At 35.3% G+C, this 20,416-nt stretch overlaps 1 protein-coding gene across 1 annotated transcript; it reads right to left on the bottom strand.

Moving 5' to 3' along the window:
* Positions 1-204: 204 nt before the first annotated feature.
* Positions 205-18,527, bottom strand: RNF212 (ring finger protein 212). Its single transcript, XM_065664584.1, has 11 exons — positions 18,416-18,527; positions 16,606-16,667; positions 12,502-12,576; positions 9,701-9,757; positions 7,652-7,710; positions 6,488-6,552; positions 6,329-6,398; positions 5,489-5,534; positions 4,247-4,310; positions 2,409-2,481; positions 205-1,650 (listed from the first exon to the last, which is right to left on the bottom strand). The coding sequence occupies exons 1-11, from the start codon at positions 18,525-18,527 to the stop codon at positions 1,446-1,448; spliced, it is 888 nt and encodes a 295-aa protein (XP_065520656.1). The 3' UTR covers positions 205-1,445.
* Between the last annotated feature and the right edge of the window lie 1,889 nt (positions 18,528-20,416).

Below are 20,416 nucleotides of genomic sequence, written 5' to 3'. Positions count from 1 at the left end.
ACCAAAACAATTCACAGATGTTTGCTTATCTTTCTGCTGAATGTCCTCAAAAATTAGTTGATCCTAGAATAAGAATACGAGTACAAATGGAAAAAAACTTGGAAGACTAAAGGAAAGCTTTGTTCATGTAAATTATTTTGGGAACTTATTCAAGGAAGAAAGTTAAAACTATCAAAACCTAAAAATACATTTTGATGACGCCTACTGCATAGCCCTTTTTAAGAATCTGAATACACTTCTTTTTATTTCTATAAAAGAATCATGTTCCTCCTTCCGTAAAAACACCTTTGCCATATTCCAATTTCAGCTACACAGGTGAATGTCCAAACCATTGTTCTGCACATGAACTGCAGTTAAGTTGCAAATGTATAGCTCAAAACATTTCTTCTTATAATTTCCTTATTCCTTGGTTTTTTTGGTCTGCTTGTTATAACTATCCAGAAATCTCTTTTCTGCTTTTCTTGCTTTATAGGAAAAATAGCCTTTATTCTCCTCCCATCTTTTTCCTCTGGTCCATCCTGCTTCCTCTTTTATGTTGATTTTCTGCTTTCTTATCTTCTTTCTTCATAAATTCTTTAATCTGTTTCCTCAATAGCATTTATTCTGTCCCATGCACTGTTCTGGGCTCCTTTTCTGATCACAACCCTTTCAGTATCCTCATCTTTTTTTAATATTCCTTAACACATTTACCTTCCTGTTCTCTCCCTCATTGTATGCCCATACTCTATCCTTTCATTTCCTGAATGACTTAATTCATTTGTTCATTTCCATTAATATTACTTAGTTCCTAATAACCAAGTGACTAATACTTCACTTCTTAATCTCAGAATACTGCAGTGCCCTTCTACGTTCATTTTTTCTCTTCTGGACATACTGAGATGCCACCTGTCACCTGCTTTCTCAGCACACCTTTCAGTCATACAGGAACTATCTCCCAATCATTCTTTTCATTACAGATATTTTTTGTCCTTTTCCACGTGTCATCTCAAGTATTTTGCTTTATTAAAGGACTCAAGTTGACCATCTCAGTCTTACTATAAATCCCACAGAGTTCACTGCACTTCCACCACTCATGTTTATTTTCTCTATTCCTTACTTGACTTTTGCCAAAGATTATTTTTTGCAAAATTATTATATGCTTTGAGGTATTTAGAAATGACATTTTTTCCTAGGAAACAATTATGGGCATTATCAGCTTTTAATCTCTAATAAAATATCATCCTGATGTGAAGCAAGAATATATTTTCACAGCAGATATTCCATTACCAAGAAGACTAAGGAAATATACTGGTCATAAACATTTTTCATATTTGGCAAATAGCCTACTTTCAATTATGAAATATCATTTTTGTGTTGCTTTATTTATTTTTCCAGTAAATAAGTAATAAGCATATGTCATGCTGAATGTTTTTCAGGAACTGGTAAATGTTGCTGCTTTATAAAATTCACTTGCCTAAATGTTGTCTTTGCAGAAGTCCAGAGATGGTGATTGGATGTCTTGTTGCAGATGGCTGTGGGGAAGGTGATGGGAATGAATACAGCTGAGGGGTTCTGAGATCTGAAATACCCCATGTCCCCATTCTACTACTTTGTGATCCAGATGATGATGTAAGTGAACATCCACTATGTGGTAGCCTTATAGGTGTGGACCTGTTAATGAAAATAATACATGGGTATGATTTCAGGCTACTTCCAAAGTACAAAAGATTTCAAACCACTTAAATTTATACTGTTCATATTTTAAAAGCAATGTTATAAATTACTGTATTCTACGTATTCCTTATTGGATTTTTACTTTAGAACTCATATATTCAAAAGCAGAAAGACAAAACAAATTACGTGAGAATCAGAGACGGAATAAAAGAAACATTTTGTTATGTATATTTTAAATGTGTGCTAGGATGACTTAATTTGCTTAATGATTATAGAGAACAAAAGTTTACTATTTCTGGAGCAATTATAAGTTTGCTCCTGATGTTAATAATTTTCACACTTTATTTTCAATGTTTAGATGAAAAACCTGAAACACCTGCTGCACAATGCATGAAGTTGTTCAGGTTATTCAGAAAATAGCTTTTGTGTAGATACTGTTCTGTCATCTCTGATTTTTAGAAGAATTATAAAGCAGACACATTGTTACACTTTCTTACTATAAAATTACTACCCTTTTTATAAAAGTACAGTGACTGTACATCTTCACAGCTACAGGAACTCAGACTTTTGAAGAAAACTATTTCAAAATAAAACCTTCCAACAATAATATATTCCTATATATGATGGCTAGTCTGCACTATAACATTTCTTCAGTTATAGAATATAACCTTTAAATGTATAGATTAATACAGGACAGGCAAGAAAATTCAGTCTCTTGTAGGAGATGGTAACATCTTAAAAAGGTGTTCAATTACCTTGTAGATCCTGCTCCACTATATTGACTTGACATTATTCCAGATGACTGAGAACTTCTGTAGGATATACTACCTGTAAGAATTGAATTTTTGAAAACAGGACCAACATGAATTACCCATTTTACCAAAGAGATAACTTTGGAAACAAAGATTAGTACTTTAATTGCCTCATTTGGGACAAATTCATGATCAGTTTATTCAAGAATTAAAAATGGTGCACAATTACAGAGGACAATGAAAGATAAGGACTTGGCTGATGAAATAGAGTTGTCATGTCACTTAAGAAAGGATTAAGATAGCCCTAAATATTAGAAATGTATTTTTACAATTTAACACAGCAAGGCATTTGCTGAGGCATGAGCTGTCTTCCAGTAGTACCTCTTCCTGGAAGAAGATCCAGCAAAAGTAAAAGCTATCAAAAGTCCTCAGCAGTACTCCAGCAGAGTGTGAAGGTGAAAAATTGTCTTCAGCCTGAATAGCTAGTTCCTACATAGAGCTTAGCTGTCACAAAAAAAACACCACTTTGCATCATTCCTGAAAATCTTTTTCTAGTTAAACGAGTCACTGTTTTTAACCTCGTCTCATTTATTAACAATTATTAGACTATCAAGATAGCTCTGCTGAGGTCCTCCAGTTCTTCGGCTATTGTTTTTTGGCCTGACCATATCTGAGAAGGAAACACCATTAATCATTGTTTCTATTTGCCCTATTGCAAGTATGCTTTGATTCGTTCAGCTTTGTTCACTGCAAAACTTTATGGATTGATTCTGAAATGTGCTGAACACAAAACTGTTCTACATATATTTTTACTATCTAATTAAAGATCTATTTATATTTAGATAAAAAAAAATTACAATAACCTCACTCACTATCTAATTATCCGTAAATTTATAGGCAAGCATGCAGAAGGATCTGAATACATAAATCAGATATAGCACTAAAAAAGCAGGTTTTGCTCCTTCATTACAATTGCATTGCATTTGTCTTTGTTTCAGGATGTTTATACCATGTGAAAACACAAGTGTTAAAAGCTCCTTGATGTGGCTGGGGATGGGTTCTATTAACTACTGAAGCCAGGTAAAAGACTGCTTGAGAACAGACTTTTGCAGAAATGTGCTGAATGGAAAACCAAGAACAGGGGATACACATAAACTGCAGAGCGAAACTCCTCACAAATAAACAGTACTCATGAAGACTACACTAATTTAAACAGGTTATTAATGCCTTAATTACATCAGAGTGTTATCCAAGTTCTATAACAGCCCAAGAATGAAAGGAAGTACAGGTAAAAAGTTTTATACCCTATGAGTGTAAAATGGTAAAAAAAAAAAAAAAAAAAACAACACTTTTCTGAAGAAATTTTTATCTCAACTTAATTACCTCACTTTTAATATGAAATACTTTGGTAATTTCCATTTAGTTTCCCCACTTTCCTCATGTGATTTTAGCATGACATTATGGACAATGGTAATCTCTGGTAACTATAAACAAATATAATTATGAAGTTTAATAAAAGGCAACAACATAAATTGCAAGCATGCCTGTTCTCTTCAACCATCGTTACACTATTTTCTCTGTAATTTTTTACGATTGCTCAGCAAAAATTATTTTGGTTTTAAGTTATTTACAGAATAGAGTAGGTCAGTACTAGAAAGACTTATTTCATTCTACATTTTCAACCATTTCCCATATGCTGGAATGACGTCTACATAATAAGTTCCTTATACTTCAACACAGTTCAAGTTTGCTCAGTAAATTGCAAATATATGGGTTTTATTTTATTAATCCCCCAAATATAATACAAATGTTATCCAGTTGCAAACTTTATTTTTACTCACCCATACGCCCATCTTGTGGTGGAGTGATTAATGATAATCTTGTTGGACCAGTTGGTGTCTCAGGCTAAAGGAATTGAAAGTTATTAATTACAGAGTAATAAGTTTGTTAATTATTAAGGTATTTTAAGAAATAGTGTTACACTCTTGAGGTGTTTAAAACCTGCAAATTTCTGGTGCTCTCCACTGGGAGTTTTGTTCATAGCACTAAAATGCAAAACCTCAGAAATAAGGTACTGCTTCTCAGACATTCTCATCAGAATACTAACACAGTGAAAAGCTCCTTCCTTCATTTTCATCTTAAAGATGTCATTCAAGGCTTGCAATTCGCCACTCAAATGTAATTTTCTAGCAGTGATTTCAGACCACTGACTTCTACACTTAGTTTTTACGAAACATGTGAAGATACTATACACTTCTTCTTGTCACAGAGCATAGACAGAAGCAAGCAGCAAACAAAAATGTTTATGAAAGGTGAGAGATAATGACTGGTTTGATTAGTGGGTTAAAAAATAGAACTTTTATCCATCATAAAGGAAATCTCAGGAATGTTTTGACAATTGGTGTGATGTGAAGTTAAGTTCACCACATGATTCTTCTCTTGCAACCAGACATCTGCAATGACAGCATTTACATACAGGCTGATCCCCTGAAATTACCTTTATGGTGAGGGAAGAGAAACAGGAATGAGACAAATAAGATTCCTTTAGAATGAGATTAATTGCAAATACCAATCCATAGGTATAACCTATGCATATTGGTCCATCAATGGACATAACCAATCCATAGGTTATAAAGGAAACCCTGAGAGGTTAGCTTGAATCTGCACTGCAGATATCTGCACGAGGTCTGGTGAAGGTGGAGACCTTACATGTATTTCCATTCCTTAAAATATTAGAATTTAAATTTAACTACAAGTCTCAGTTTCATGTGTTAGCAACATTTATTTTGGGAACAGTTACAATATTTTTATAACATAAGCATATTGTGCTCTCAACATAGGAGGTTTAAAAGCCCATATATGGCATATGGAGAATATAATTCTAGAATTCAGTGTTGTGATTTATTTGTTTTTGGTTCCTTTTGGGGGAGCATCTGACTTCTATTAAGCATTAAGCATAGCTGAAATCAGCATGTACATAAGAATTGCTTTGAAGGAGGGGGGAGTATTAACAGTAAGAGAAATAAAAAGCATATATATGTGTGTATATATATATAAACATATATACAAAATAAACCACTTACTTTCCTCATCGGTGAAGGTATAGGATCAATTTCCATTGGCTCAAATCTTACAGCAAAAGTCAAAAAAAGTATGACATTTTAATAAAACTCATACATTCATTATAATGATTTATATTATGTTTCATTCTCATGTTCAATTTGACTACTAATGGAAAAGCATAATATATAATGCATAACACAAAGAGTGTTTAAGACTTCATAAAGAAAAATCTATTAATGGATTCTGAGCTTTGATTTAGACATTTACAGAGAAATTCATTTTATGATTAACATTGTTATTCTTGTATTTAAGTCAGAATAAATATGTATATTTATATAAATGTCACTTGTCTTCACAACAAGGGCATTCTGTAATTTTACTTTTTATTAAAAGTAAAGTCACAACCACAGTTACAGAAATCTTTAAGCCTGAGCAAGCTGTATGTTCAATTTCTTTAAAAGTTAATAAGCTTTACTGGAGCTCATTCCATATAACTTTAGACTACTACAATGTTCATATAGGTGTTTGTACGAGTCATTTAGGTTTTCCCTACAATTGGTGAGAAGAGGTACTCACTAACCCAGCAGCCTATCTATCCAAAAAGTCTTCAGATTAAGGTGCATCATGCCTTAGGTATTTTTCCAGTGAGTACAAAGCTTATCTATGCAAGTAGTTATTATGTAAACTTGGATAGGTAAGACCTTTCCCAGTTCCTTCATACTTAACAAATTTGCAGAAGCAAAACACAAAATCAGAAAATATACTCATTTTAAATTCATTCAAAAAATGGCTTTGTGTATAAAGTATCAGTATATAGTCACTGTTAAGCCTTATATTGAAAGTCAATAATTTATACCTACATGTCAGAGGTGGAGGCATGACTAGAATGAAGAGAAAACGAAGGATATCCATTCTGTTTTCTCGACGGATCTAAAACCATTGATACATTTTAAATTAGAACATAGCTATATCCAGTGATATGTATTCCATATTTAGTATCTTAAACCAACACTTCTTACTGGAAAATGGATTTCTGTTTGTACTGGAAAATGGTAGTTGTGCAGTTTGTTCAGGAGTTTTCATACTAAGGGGGAGAAAGAAGAAACAACAGATATGAATTAAGAGCTAGTTTGGTTAGTTCACTTGTCCTGCTGGTCAATAAGGTATAAAGTCAGCGCATTTTATCCATCAATAGCTGGTTTTAACACTACACCATTTGCCATGAAGCAAAATAATAATGGATTAAATATAATGTAAAAAATGTAATAAAGCTATTAACTTCTTCATATTTTAGTGTCTGTATCAGTCATTGCCTACCCAATGAGGTCAATTTAGGATAACATTATGACAAAATACTTTATGGAATAATAGATGTTAAAATACAACTATTAACTACAGTTGAGCAAAAAATCTTCTTTTTAATGTATACGTTTCCCAAACTTTAAAAAATACAGTTATCAAAAGAAATGTTGGCATATTTATGCTACTTTCTAACAGCTATGTAAAACTGGTAAGAGCGGTATATTCAGGTGAGTATAACATAAATAATGTTAAAAGGGAAACAACAACAAAAAAAGGGTTGAGAGAGTGCAGAAATGTTGGTAGTGATGCCCCCTTCAGTTTAGTCTTGCGGATGATCCTATTTGATATACTCCATGATGAGTTAGGAACCGCCTGCAGGCTGTGAAATCTGAACATGAAAGTTCTGAAGATAGAAAGTTACATCAATACTGAGAACTCAGAATATTTTTAAAAATGTGACTTTTCCCAACAAAAATTGAAATAAGCTGTAATTAAATGAAAAGCAATAGCATAGAGTGTATTTAGGGATCAACAAGATCTGTAAGTTGGAAATAAATATGATAAAAAGATTAGGTTGTATCAGTCAGTGAAGAGGGGGATAAGGATGCCTCTTGCTAAAATTTCACCTTTAGAGTAACTGCTGAGTTTTAAAATAAAGCGATTCTTTCCAGACAGGATTGATTACTGAGAAGGAAATGGAGGTGATGACAAAAATTACTATCCATTTATTTCTGTCAAAATATGCATCTTCTATTTATACAACAGAATATATGAGAAAGTCAAAGCAAGCTTAATTTTTAAATGGCTTTATCAATTAAACTTACTGATTTTTGATTACAAAGACTATTCTTCATTTACTTTTGCTGCATTAAACTCCTTACCTTTGTAGCTGCTGAATTTGTTGTGTTACTTTCTGGAGAGATTCTTCCAACTTCACTGTCTGTGAGATAATCACAGATTTAAACAAAATCTATTTATGTGATACAAACTTCATTTTTATACAACTAGTATTTGAAAGTGTTGAAAGGCGGTTTTCTATTGATTTTAATCTTAGATTTCATTGCTATTGCAGATTTATTGAGGGCAAGACTACAGCTGTTATAATAATCCATCAAACAGTCTGAAAAAGATATGTTTCTTTGGGGCAGTTACAGACTTAGTTTGATCGCCTTTTGTTAAATATGCTGGTAATATTGGGTAAATAAATACTAGGAAAAGTACTTAAAATAGTTTGCTTTTTTTTTTCTTCCTCTTTTTCATATCTGATATAAAAGATACCAATAACTGTACAAAGTACCAAATACCGTGTTCCTGTATTTCTCATTTTGGACTCAAAACTTATGCAGTTCTTTTCAATATCTCTTTAAAATAAGCTTATGAGAAGAGTATTTCCTATTATGTTATAGACACAACCAAAAATATCTTTATTAAAGAATGTTATGAGCTTGCAAAATTGAAGAACATTAAGGTCAAGAACATTAGGTCATCTCCCTAGTATGTGTATTTTTTACAGTCTTTCATTACATGACCATACATTATATTTTATGAAGGATGTTAAACTTTACTCAATAACCTCAATACTGCATCCATATTTTATCATTATTGCCACTGTGTGACCTTAGTCCTTCATTACTTCACATGTCTCATATTTTGATTTGAAGAAAAATTATGAATTTTCTTGTTAACTTTTCATGCTTCTCCTTTCAGTATTATTAGGATTCTTTAATAACATTACCTGCTATACCTTTATAAAATAATATTTTTGGTGGGAGATATTATGCTTTTTTGTTGCTGTTGTTTTTGGTTTTTTTTTTTTTGTTTTTTTTTTAGACGTGGAACTCTGCCGAACAGATTAAAGACAAAATCTAATTTATGTAAGATCTGGTCTTTGGTATTCTTTCTTCGGTTTCCTAATGAAAGCTAAGTTTGACTAAGAAAGTGACCAGTACGGATGTCAGGAAGAATGTACTTTACTCTGTTACTCAGTAGGACTGGATCATTTTAAGGCCAAAATGATTTAAAGAAGGTGAATAACTACTTGGTTATCAGTATCTTTGGGTCCTATCGTAACATACAGCCTAGACTTGCCAGGAGTATGAACATCAACACCCACATCACACACCATCCTCTGCACCCCAGTATCTGTACAACTCACAGAAACAGCAACAAGGAAGTTTTTATCAAGGTCATGAGAGCTGCTGGTTGACAGTGACAACAATAGCATACTAGAAATAAAAAACGGGACCAGAAAGAAGTTAGCCTAGCATGAGAACCCAGTTGTGAATTTCCTTACTCAGTACTCCATCTTTCCCAAAGGCCAACACCTGCAGAGTGGAGACTGGCAGGAAGAAGCACTGTGTCAAAAGGGTAGATTCGTGCATCTTCACGTCCCCAGGGGTCATTGCCATTCACCAAACTATTTATATTGTAAATCATTCTTGTTCCACCCTCTTCCCACTCACCTTTATTACAAAACCAGTGGCGGGAAGACTCAGAAGGAGATTATAGCCCTGAGTGTGAGCATCTACTCCCACTCTCTCATCCTGTGTGACTCTACTAGCTGTGATCTAGCCTTCCCCAGCTACTTCAGATTCCCTCCCAGTAGCCCTGAAAGAGGTAGCATTGCTAACTGAAACCCACAGGCAGGTATATAATTGCAAAGGGGAACTCTTCCTCGCTAACCTCAGCTCCACTGTCAAAATATTTCTCCACCAAAACAACCTCACTGGTACAAGCCATAGTTCACCTAGGGTGCTTAAGACAACCAGCCTCTTCTAACCCTGCTACAATGCAGTTTGAAAATACTTACAAATCATAAATTATTCTAAACATTCCAATAAAAGGTGAATTTATTTTCTAAAAATTAACCATAACAACAAGGCAAACATAAGAAACCAAAAAAAAAAAAGGAAAATAGCAGTTAGAATTACCTTTTGTCTGTGGTATGCTAATAAATGTTTACGATGTTTCTCTTGAAACTCTGAAATCTAAATATAAATATGGTAATATCAAGCTTCACCTGATGACATTCATGCAGACTCAGCAAAAAAGTTATGAAGAAGAACTATTTCAAGGTATTCACATATTTCTATATTTGAATAAGTATTTAAAATATCTTTAAATCCTCTTCAACAAAACATTCTAAGTTGTTATCACCACTAAAGTCTCATAAAGTTTATTGAGTTTAGTATGACCTACCCCAGAGTTGGTAGATTTATTTCACTGACTTTAATATTTTAGCACTATGTTCAATAACAAGGTAAAGACATTGCAAAGCCAGTAGCTGTGGTGTTTCTTATTCATTAGTGCTAAGCAAACACATAAAATGAATGATAACATAAAAAGTAATGTGTCTTACTGACAATTATAGCTTGCCTTGTAAAAGTACCTTGTTAATTAAAAAATAATTGTTAGACACACTGCCTGGTGGTGTGTAAGCACTTCTTGGGTCCAAATGAGGATCATAAACCACGACAGGTTAAAAGTGAAAAAATACAAGGTAGGCAAGACAAGAGCTTGAGGAACAAATTACAATAATTAGTAACTTAAAAGTAAATCTTTCTTCTCAAATGCAAGAAATCTGCCAGAAAATGTGTAGGATAGAGACAACCAAGAAGACACACTCTGAGAAGATAAACCCACAGTGGAGTATCTAATTGAAATGGCATCTAATTACTTTTATTTCACAGTAGAAGAGCCTGAGAAGTTCCCACTGGATACTCAACAAAGGATGAGAAGTTTCTTCAGAAGACCTGATGGAAGAAATGGCCACTCAGAAAGTAATGGCTCTGAGCTACCTCCCACCGCTCAGAAATGAGGTCTTGTGTCTACAAAGGAAAAATCTGTGAAAATGTCAATTCAGTGGTCAGTATCAATCAAAAAAGCAAATTAGAAGTGGTTACAAAAGGAATAGAATAGGGAGCATCATTATTCCAGTCAAAAAGGAAAAATGTTTGTTATTACATCCTGAGTCTGTTTAATACCAGGAAGGATATAGTAGGTCTAGAAACAGTTCAGATTAACCAAAGGTATGCAAGATCTTCATTAAAAGAATGACCACATAGAATCCAAGTCTTCATGGCTGTAAAAAGACAGTCAAAGAAGGGCTGCATTAACAGTTCAAAACCAATGACTAGCACAGATGAAGTGCATGGGAATGGCTACTTTTTCTTCTAAAATGGGATTTCAGAGTATCAAATTAAACTAGCACGTAACAGGTTAAAACCTGAAAAAAGAAATCATCACCACACAGTGTATAAACTGTGAACCTCCATTCCACAGTGTGTGATAGATGCTAAATATTCAGAAAACAACCTGATAATTAAATGAGGAAAATTATTCACCAAAAGCTTTTGAATGCAAAGGCACTAAGCCCACCTTGAGAAATCCCTGTGCCACGAACCATTAAAAGCTAGGAGGCTGTTCTGAAGGCATACCAGTACATGCCAGCCTTGGCATGTTTTCCTAAGCACCTGCTGTTCTGACTACATATGAAATTATACATTAGATTAGATAAATCTTTGCCGTAGCAGAGTATAAGCTGTTCTTGTGTCTTTTGATGCTGGTAGAAGTTTCTGAACATACCTTAAGGCCTCAATTATGCTTCAGTATGTTTCCCACAGGTTATCTCAGGCTACAGAAAACCCACCTTAGTCTTTTGTGATTGTGTCTTCTTTTTCTTTCTTTGACACATTACAGAAGTTTGCATTCATCTGTGATGGATTGGTGGTCTAGCTGTCTGGATTTGTTCAGAATAACAGCTGATCATCATATATGCTCTTAAAAAGTGTGCATAAAAAGACAGAGAAAGGCTTCCTGTTTTCCTTATTCACCTATACATATTAGGAGGAGGAGTGCTGAGGAAAGAAACCATGCTCAGCTTTGGAGAAGTTTCTGAAACACACAGTTGAGCAAACATGGACCCATAATCACCACCGAAGAAAGCAGGTGATGTTCCCCGGGTTACTTTTCTGCTGAATCAGGAAGCTCCCCACAAGATCAAACAAGTACCAGCCCAAGGAAGATAAGAATACACAATTAAGGTTGCAGGGGAGTTCAGTGAAAATGTTCTGCAATTCAACCTGGAGTACTTGAAAATGACGCTGAAATGCTCAGTAAAGAGGGACAAGGGCAAGCCCAAAAGCCAAGACCAAGAGATGAAGAAAACAAGTAGCCAATAGGAGTTTATATTTATTTGTTTAACCCAGACAGCTACAAAAGTTCCAGAGTGGATACTCAGCCTGAAGGAAGGGATCCTGCCTGGAGTTTAGAAAAAACAGGAAGGAAAATTACCTTGGAACCATTTATTGCTTCTGCCTGAAAAAGCAGACCTGATTCGATGAGAGAGAGAGGGAGCATTCAGCTCAGGACTTCAGCTAGCTCAGGTTTTTGCTGTGTAACTTTTTATTGCTGCAATTAGGACACACTATCTAGGCGTGTTTAAGGTTGTGGCAGATCTAATTTGTCATTGCACGGAATTGAAAGTGATTTTACACCATTAAAATAACCAGACTAGTGGTCCTCAGAGAGAGCTTGAAAACATAAGCAGTAACCACGATGAATAATTTATGATTTCTTAAGAGCTTCGAAACTGTGGAATTAAGAAAGTAAAGATAATAATGGACATACATTCACTTTCAAGCATTCACTCATATATTTTTCCCATTAATATAAAAATCATTAGAGGTTCCTCATTATTCTATAGAGTTAAAAAGTTTTAAGGCATATTCACCTGTGTTATTTCTTTTGCATATTTCTTGCATAACGTATCTATTCCCATGAACAGTGATTGAATATCAGGACTTGTCTATCAAGAAAAGAAAGTATATTAAGGTTAGCACTTATATTTACAAGTTATATTAAATAAATCATTTTGAGAAGTGTTCCTTAAATTGATAGATATATATAAATAAAAAAGACAGATCAAGAGTAAGCTGATACAGAAACTGAAAAAAAGCCCAGTTTTATTTAACGCCCTTACTAACCATCTGGAAGGTTTTCTGCCTTTGTTTGAATATATTACACACATATGTATTTACTGTAACTAAGACAATAACAATTTCCAGAGGACATTCAGGCCAGATGTTGTGGTCCTCCTCTGGAAGACACATTGCCTTCAGACAGACAGGTTTCTATGTGTCCATTTCTGGGCTTTTTGGCTCTCACCATCCCCAGCCACATGGATGCACTTTACAATCAGTTTTGTTTCAAAGTCCTTGTTCAGAATAGTTCCAGTACTGACTGGGGCCTCTTTCTCTCTTCTGCCTGCCTATCCTAAGAGAAAAGCCTTAAAACGATAGATGAATTTTCCAAGTATTTTATGGCTGAGTCTTTCAATCAGAGATCATGATGTGGCCTCACAAATGGCCATTCGTGTTTTTAGAAAATGCTGAGTAAGTGCTCTGTACATAAGCTATCATTGTAATAAAGATGTATTCATTATTCATGGTGAACAATAAATGCTACAAAATATTAAGTAAATTTCAGAATGATAGTGACATTTGGACAGCTATCCAAATCTACAAACCAATATAGATAACCTAGTTAAGTGTCACTTTAGCCCAGAATACATGTATTCTTAATTTATTCATAAGAAAAATAAAGAAAATACAATCCCAAAATGGTTACACTAGTTATAGTACTAATTAAACTAGTACATTAGCAAGGACAAACAGTGCTCACATTTCAATTATCTTCTACAGTAATAATGAACAGCTTTTAAAAACAAGGAATCTAGCCAAAAAGAAAACCCTGCATCTAAAGGTCCTTTTTGACATATTGTGACTGTATGATAGAAGGTAGTTTACAACTAGTCTAGTTGAATAAAAAGCAAAAAGAAAAATCTCAGCATACTTAGATGATAAAAGAAGATTTTCCCAGAAAAAAAGGCATCCTTCATGTAAGACACTACCTTTCAAAATCCAGTCATAAAAACCTGAAACCGTTGCAGGCAAAATGTAAATTAATCCTAGAAGTAATAAGAATCTTGAAAAGTTTTGAAAACTGAAAAAAGAATTAAAGAAAGGTCAGTTTTTGAAAAAAAGAACAAGTGGGCCACCTGTTAATGGAGCAACAGTTTTCTCTGGTACTAAGAAAATAGAAAGAGAAGTGCAACCACTTAAATTAAAAATACCCCATTGAAATAAAAAATAATTAGGCTTTGCTCCACTTGGAAATGCACAAACATATAGAGAGACAGTATTTTTACCTACTCCAAAAATAGTATAGAAAAAAGTCAAGCATGAAAGACTAAATAACAGCTGCATTTGCCACACCGATTTTTAATGCATGCCTAAATTATATACTTACATGTTTATAATGATAAGAGGAAAATGTTTCTCATATGTATGAAAAATAATTATGTGAGGAGCTACATTAATAAGCTGCATTGGCAACATATATCATTTGTTCTTTATATTCTGACATCAGCTGCTTCGATGTTCTGTATAGCAATTCATCTCAGCAAAGATGGCATGCACTTTGGCTAGTGTAGAACTGTGCGTATGGCTGTCAAACCCAGTTCTGGTTATTGATGAGCTGCACTTGCATTGCTCTCACTAGGGGAAATAAACTGCTTGTCCTTGCTTTCCCCAGCTACTAATTTTTATAGAACTCACAGGAGGAAATTAATTGTATGTGAGACTTCCTCTGCCTTTTTGAATTTGGTTGACATTAGCCAAAGAATTCAAAAATTTCCACAGGGGGAATTGGCAGACAGAGAAAGAAAAAAGCAGATAGACAGACAGTACAGTCTAACTTATCTACAGTATTTCAGTGAAGAAAATATCAACAAGACAATACAAGTTCATCATATTCATAAAAATACATTTGGCACCTTCAAAATGCCTTCATGAGGAGGCAAGCTCTAGAAACCTATTTAGGGTCCTAACAAAGCAATGACCTTGGTTTAAGTACCATCCTGTATGAAAAAAAAAATATAAAAGTCAACGAGCTTCATTGCTGATGCAAGAAATCTTTAAAATAAAGGTTTCTTGAACACTATTTATATTTAATATGTTGTACGGAGGAGCAGCAGATGTTAATATGATATTCTGAAGTAATGAACAGTGAGATTCTGATTTATCATTACACTTAACCATCCTCTGGGAAAAAGCGAGTGTGGATCATGAGACATAGAAGGAAGATGTAAAGGTGACAAGCATGCATTACTATAAAGATGAGAATATTTAATGTGTAGATGTTGATTGGCCCAATATACAATTTAATGAGGAGTTTTAATACATTTATAGGACCTCCTACTCATTAGGAATTCTTCCATTGCATCAAGCTCATAAAGCTTACCAGGTATGTTTCCACTCGGGCTCCTGAATTATAGAGTCATGACTTTTTTATATGCACCTTTAATTATCATTCCAATCATTTTATCTGTTCTTAATCAAGGCTAAGCAATCATCATTAATGTCTTTTTTAAAGAATATGGTAATTTGCTTCCTTCCAGTCCTCCAGAGCAGTAGCAGGTTCTAATGGAATATCTAATATTTTTGTTAGCATCCCAATCATTATATTTTTTTAATTTCTTCAGTAATTTTGGAGTAAATTATCAAGGTCTGTTAAAATGCTGCAACTTAAGCCTGATCTAACTTAAAAATTAGCTTTGTTTTGAGCAAAGTGCTGGACAAGGTCCCTGACAACCTAAACTCTCTGAGACTGAAATTCATGACAAACCTTGCAGCCAAGTTAGGCTGATATTGAAAGCTTAATAAAATACCTCCTTTAGGAGTTTTATGAGGGGATTTATTTTTTTTTTTATTTGATTAATGTGCATTGTTCCTTTGCATTATGTTTGCATTCTGCTGGTTTGCTGTAATTTTTTCTGTTTGTTAGCATTGTCTTCTTCATCCTGTTTCAGTTTTGCGAGATTCTGTGTATATAACAATAAAATATAGTGTAACAGCTTTTTACTTTAGTATATACAGTTTGTATAGTTAAATTATAGTATGTGGAGTTAAAGTTTTCAATATTTAGATATACAACAGATCAGCTTTAAACATATCTAGAGAAATCATGCCCTCTTTCAAGGTCACCTCTGCAAGGTTAGACCCAAATTTTCCCCCATTTTATATACAACTGCCTTGTAGAACATTATGCATTAGCTATATTGAATGCTCTTGGTATTTTTCTTCTATCACTGTAAGGCAGGCTTGTCTCTTAGGTAGGTATTAGTCTATGAAAACTGACATTTTTTCCCAATCCATTTATGAAATTAGCAAAGGAGAAGATGGTTCCTGAGAGAAATAGGAAAATTCAATCTTTCTGATGATACTCACGAAAGGGAATTAAAAGCTATTCATTCTCTAGAGAATAATAAGAATTCCCAACAATATTTCAGATCCTCTCTTAATCACATGGCCATGAGGAAAAAAGTTAAGCTTAAGAGAAAACAAGAAAAAATCCCAATACACTTGAGAACCTTGAAGCACCACGATACAGATTTTCAATTCAGTCCGTCACTAGAAATAATTCATTACAGTCCCTTTCCTCTGATGCACAAATGTCAAGGTCAATAAACATATTTCTTAATTTTTAAAGTAGTCACTGGTGTTACACTGTAGCCAGTCACATTTCTGGAAAAGGTTGGAGTGATTTACAATCCAGCAAAATCTGAAAACCTATAAAGTCTCTGTAGGCTTTTATTTGAAGAAATCCATAAAACTAAAAGCTGTATAGTGCATAAGTATCTTAACTCTACCAATCTATTATCAGTAAACAGTTGTGCCACAGTGGGCAAAAAAAAGGGAAGTATTTTGTAATGCAAATAATTTAGCTGTTAAGCAAACTACACATTAAAGTAATAGAATACTAAAGCTTCATTTACCTGTTTTGAAAGGACTAATGTACGACAAGGAGTTCTACAGATCAAACATTCATCTTTTTTGCCTGCAAGGTAAAGACAAATTTAAAATATACATCAAACTGAATAGATATTGAATACATTTTTAATAGAATGTGATGCCTAAGCTTTTCTTTGGAGCCTGTGGAAGGAATCTGGAAGTTATACAAAAAATACAAATAAACCTGAATAAAGAATTTGCCTCCGTAACCATTACACACAGTTGCATGTGAACAGTGTGTGTGAATGCCATCAGGACTTACTCCTGCAAATAAGCATTCATGTAAATGCTTTTATGAATATAATTAGTATCAGTGAATGCAGGTGACTTTCACTTTTGTTGATTTAAACAGGACTACTTGTCTGGCCTAATTAAATGTATGCTTAAATGCACCAATAATGCAACCAGATATGTGGCTTTAGATGGGACCCAGTCTGGCTCTTTCAACAAACTACATGAAAACTTAATTTCTAAGAATTAATAATTTTACATGGTGAAATTTTCCAGTAAAAAAAATCATCAAATAACTTTTTAAAACTTTTTATTTTTTTAAAAACGCCTCTTTGATTATTTGCAAACATATTAGCAAATATTTCTACTAAATGCATATTACTACAATAGTTATAATTTATAGTTATACCAGCTACTTCTTTTCTAAGAATTCTAAGGATCAATGTTTATAATCATCTTTAAAGTGTAAATACATTTAAAATGTGATATTATCAATACTATTGAATTCACAGCAAAAGAAAATATATCTCAGGGGTCTTTTTCTGCTAAAAAATATAAAAAGCAGAAAGAAAAGCTGGTGTTCATGTTCTAGGATCCTGGAAGTTGCATTTAGAGAGTGCATTTTATGGTATGCTTATTTTATGATATGATATGCATTTTAGTACGAGGTGACCCTGCCTGTGGCAGGGGGTTTGGAACTAGATGAGCTTAAGGTCCTTTCCAACCCAAATTATTCTGTGATTCTATGATTCTATGTTTTTCTCTCCTTAACAGTAACTCTGCAAAAATTTTACTCAAAAGTTTTTTGAAATACATGGTGATTTTATCCTGTGTGCCATTAAAAAACCCCAGAGTGTTTAGCATGGCCACAAGGGAAGAATATTGGTATTTGTCTGCTATTTTTTTGTTTTGAAGAGCAGCTCCTTTATTCTGCTATCTTTTCCCCAGCTCTTCATCTAAGCACATCACAGGAGTCCCAGAATATGACCCAGGAATTGCGTACAGCACACAAGAGTTTCAAAACATCATTTCCAATCCTCTTAACACTGCTGAAAATGCTCTGTTTGCATCACTGAAACACTGAAACTGTATCAGTGACAATGCTGAGATACACAGTCTTGAGACTCTTAACAAAACCTGCCCTAAACAAATCCTATATTCTGCAGATTGCTCTATCACTAATAGAAAAACATGCCCTTTCCAAAATTAGACTGAACAGAATGCCATCTTTGGGGTTATTTTTTACAGTACAATCATGCACCATTAGCACCCAGACTCAACTTTTATTAAAGCCTCCAGTTTTCTGTGTCTAAAGGCTTGCTCTCAAAGCCACACCACTCCAGTCAACCCCCTCTGGAGGCAGACACAGATGGGTTTTACCTTTTAAAGAAAATCAATGACAAGACCTGAAAATGTTTATCAGTAACATTCAATGGACAAACAGAAATGCTCAGGCCTGTCTTTTTTCCACAGTGAGTCAGGAATGCTGATGGTTAAAGTAAATGTGTACACACCAGCAGCTGAAGCAGAGGGCCAAGCCACCCTGTCTGCAGTAGCCATTACCTTTCTGGAGGCAGATCTCACAGATAACATGCCCACAGCTCGTGAGGCTGAACTGTGGGGTGGGCTTGCGGGGCTCACAGAAGCAGACATTGCAGAAAATGGTGATAGACATGGGTGCAGGGGAAGGAGGGCCCGGCAGGGAGCCGGCAGCTGAGGCAGGTGCTGGGGTGAGGCCTACAGGCCTCCTGCCGCCATGTTCCTCCTCCTGAGGCTCCTCCAGGCACTGAGGTGAGGGGTGGTGGTGCCCCTCCCACAGCACAGGCGCCTGCTGTCAGCAGGGTTTGACCCTCACAGCCCCATAAATGAGGCTTTCTGGCCCTTCACTACCGAACCAGAGAGAGTGCCCATGCAGGGGATCCTTTCTGAGAGATTTCCCCTTGTCTTCCCCCAAATGTGGGCAACTGAGGTCAACCAACATTCAGGGCTCTGGGTAGGTGCTTCCCCATGAGCTCTGTCCTCCTCACAGAGGCAGCTATGAAGCAGGGGCTGCTGTCAGGACAGCAGGTGTGTGGAAAATGGTGGAGGTTTTTCACTCTTTTAAAGGCAGGAATCGTAGGATCACAGGTTGGGGTTGGAAACAACCTTAAACTCATCCAGTTCCAACCCCTGCCACGGGCAGGGACACCTTCCACTAGAACAGGCTGCTCCAAGCCCCTGTGTCCAACCTGGCCTTGAGCACTGCCAGGGATGGGGCAGCCACAGCTTCTCTGGGCACCCTGTGCCAGCGCCTCAGCACCCTCACAGGGAAGTTTCTGCCTTTTATCTAACCTAAATCTCCTCTATTTAAGCTTGAACCCATTACCCCTTGTCCTATCACCACAGTCCCTGATGAAGAGTCCCTCTTCAGCATCCTTTGTAGGCCCCCTTCAGATACTGGGAGCTGCTCTGAGGTCTCCACACAGCCTTCTCCAGGCTCTGTGAAGGTTATTAATCTACTGTCACAGGTTTTTTGTTGCTTCTTTGAGTGAGGAAAAAGAGCAAAACAAGGAGTTTTGAGTTTAATTTCTTAGCCTGTAAAAAACCCCAGGGCTTGCTAATTTCCCTTGATGAAAATTTTATGGGAAAATTCCCTTACAGACCTACTTGCAGTGCAGGCTGTACCTCTGGGTACAGCAGACACAGACTGCACAGGAGCAAACTTCGGCTTTTAACTGCATAAGGAATACTGACCCTAAAGTGCTTCCCAACAGAGCTATGAATCAGCTTCTACTTTATAGAGTTAATTAAAAATCTTGAAGGAGACTGAAAGCATTTCATCAAAGGAAATATATTTAATTATTATTATAGATAAAAAATGCAGTACTTTCAAGCTATAGTCGAGGCTCCAAGTCTCAGTGCTTGTTTGAGTATAGACCTAATTAATATAGAGGAACATAATCAGCTCCTTTATAGAGTCTGACATGGTGCCTGTCCTTTTGATTTAAAGCTTAAGTGTGTTTTAAGTGAGAAAAGTTTGTTATTGGGATGTAGTTAGATGTTCTTTACTGTGGGTGGTGATGCACTGGAATGGGCTGCCCAGGGAAGTTGTGAATGCTCCATCCCTGGCAGTGTTCAAGGCTGGGTTGGACAGAGCCTTGGGTGACATGGTTTAGTGTGAGGTGTCCCTGCCCATGGCAGGGGGGTTGGAACTGGATGATCTTAAGGTCCTTTCCAACCCTAACTATTCTATGATTCTATGTAGTTACACTAAATATCAGCTAAATTCTGAACCACAACCTTGTAGCAACCCTTTATTCAGCTTTCTTCATTGTCTTCATATACCATATATTTTTAACACATCTTTCCATCTTTCCCAGCAGCAAAGATGTTATTACAAGACATATCATGTGTGAGCGCTCTACAAAAGTGAATTTAATAACACTGATTTCAATTTAATAACTCTTATTTCAAGGGCATTTCAAGTGACAACTCTAAAGTCTCAGAACTTTTAAATCTAGGGCACACCTCAGTGAGTAGCTTTATGAGATTTAATTTTGATTGATGCGGTCCGTAGAGCATTGT

The sequence above is a fragment of the Lathamus discolor genome, chromosome 1 (assembly GCF_037157495.1).
Source record: "Lathamus discolor isolate bLatDis1 chromosome 1, bLatDis1.hap1, whole genome shotgun sequence".
Lineage (NCBI taxonomy): Eukaryota > Metazoa > Chordata > Aves > Psittaciformes > Psittacidae > Lathamus > Lathamus discolor.
This window is presented reverse-complemented; position numbering and strand designations above follow the sequence as displayed.